The sequence below is a fragment of the Branchiostoma floridae genome, chromosome 11 (genome assembly GCF_000003815.2).
Source record: "Branchiostoma floridae strain S238N-H82 chromosome 11, Bfl_VNyyK, whole genome shotgun sequence".
Classification (NCBI taxonomy): domain Eukaryota; kingdom Metazoa; phylum Chordata; class Leptocardii; order Amphioxiformes; family Branchiostomatidae; genus Branchiostoma; species Branchiostoma floridae.
The window spans coordinates 9,802,012-9,803,640 of NC_049989.1; the positions used below are offsets into that span (position 1 = coordinate 9,802,012).

At 38.9% G+C, this 1,629-nt stretch overlaps 1 protein-coding gene across 2 annotated transcripts in view; it reads left to right on the forward strand.

Moving 5' to 3' along the window:
- LOC118426020 (histone H3-like centromeric protein cnp1) overlaps positions 1–1,461 on the forward strand; it is a 3,847-nt gene extending 2,386 nt beyond the window's left edge. The window contains exons 4-5 of one of the 2 annotated variants that reach the window (XR_004832349.1): positions 415–686; positions 949–1,461. Coding sequence is in view for 1 of the 2 variants with exons in the window: in XM_035835235.1 (XP_035691128.1) it covers positions 415–555 (141 nt within the window). In the remaining variant the exon portion in view is untranslated. Of the gene's footprint in view, positions 1–414 lie in introns of both variants that reach the window. The other variant, XM_035835235.1, reaches the window with a different exon arrangement.
- The last annotated feature ends 168 nt before the right edge of the window (positions 1,462–1,629 follow it).

Here is a 1,629-nt window from a genome sequence, read left to right on the forward strand (position 1 = left end):
TTTTTTTCTCCAAAAAATAGGAGGGGAGCGAATCCCGTGAACAAAGAAAGTAAATTGGTGTGGCCTAACATGTATATAAGTCGATTAGAAAACGTTCCAATGTTCTATACCAACATCTGCTTGTAGTCTAGTAGATCATGGGCCTGGACAGAAATAGGATTAGCATTGAAAGACATGTAATACTCATAGTCTTCATACATGTTAAGTGAGACAGTCTACAGCAGTCACTACTTGACACTCCTAGGATCGCGTGCTGTTCCCTGGCTGGTTATATTCCTCTGGCCGGCTTACCGGCCTCTATTTGTTCCATTTCTACGATTTTCCAGCGATCCGGAGTCTGGTAGAGACTAACTTGACAATGGCCTGAAGAAAATGACCAATTAGCCAGACTCCTGTAATTTTCCTCTATTTCAGGCAGCTGAATCATTCCTGGTTGGATTGATGGAGGATGCTAACCTTGTTGCCCTCCACGCCAAGAGGGTCACCCTCATGCCCAGGGACGTCCAGCTGGCCAGGAGGATTCGGGGGCCAGAGAAGGGTTTTGCTAGCTTGTAAGGTGTACAGTATATTGGGGTGGGGGTTGACTTGTGGGTGGGGGTTGTGGGCTTATATACTTGCAATGTAGAATAAGTTCATGAGTTTCTTACATGTCTACATCTGTGTAGCTTTTATTTTTACTAACCTCGTAGATAGAACCAATGTTTACTGTGCATTCGTATGTCATGTATGTATGTTGTTAACACAGCCCATGAAGTGAATCACACTTTTTGACGAAAGAGAGACTTGTCGGAGGGGGCTGTGCATATATATCACTAACCCATCCTTAGATTCTTACTATATTGGGGGCAGATTGGGGGTCTGGTCACTCAACAGCTATCAGCTAACAATGTGCCTCTGTTTAGGAAAACCCATGAGTTTCACTGCTTACCTTGATGGAGTAATGTAATTTACAATTTGCTTGGTATTGAAGTACAATGTAACTTCTGTTGAAGAGATGTGCAAAAGTAACATTCAACGTTTGTATTTTAGGAATTTGTGCACAAAACAATTGTGATGTTTAATGAAGTTTGGAAACGTAACAGGACATGCATTTCTTCTCTTTGCAATAGAATTTCCTAGTGTTAGTGCATTTTCAAACTTCTATGGCAGACTTTATGGCTGTGCTTAGTCAGTGAAGACCAATTCTAGGTATTAACTGTGGCAAGTTACAAATTGATGTATTAGTATGGTCCCCATTCCACAGTCCTACACGAAAGCATTGATTCCTTATCCTATAGAGACAGTTACAAAACACATGTATATTATACTAAGTAGTTTTATTGCTAGTTTTAGTTGATTCGTGTTCTTGTTGTCTACTTACACTTTTAAGTCTAAGTCCATCAGTTTCCTCCAACCCCTGTTATTAATTGAAAAACTTGTTATTTTTAAAAGAATCAGTATTGGCCATTTGTCTTATGACCTTAAAAAACTTCTGCTTTGTCACCAAGACTGTAAATGTAATGTTTGAAACTTTGTCTGATTTTAATCATGACCCTAAATTTTTAGTACAAAATGTGTCTTGATGTTTTAAGACATTGTATAGTAGAAATATGGTAAAGATACCAAGTAATAGCAAAGTAAAAACTATTT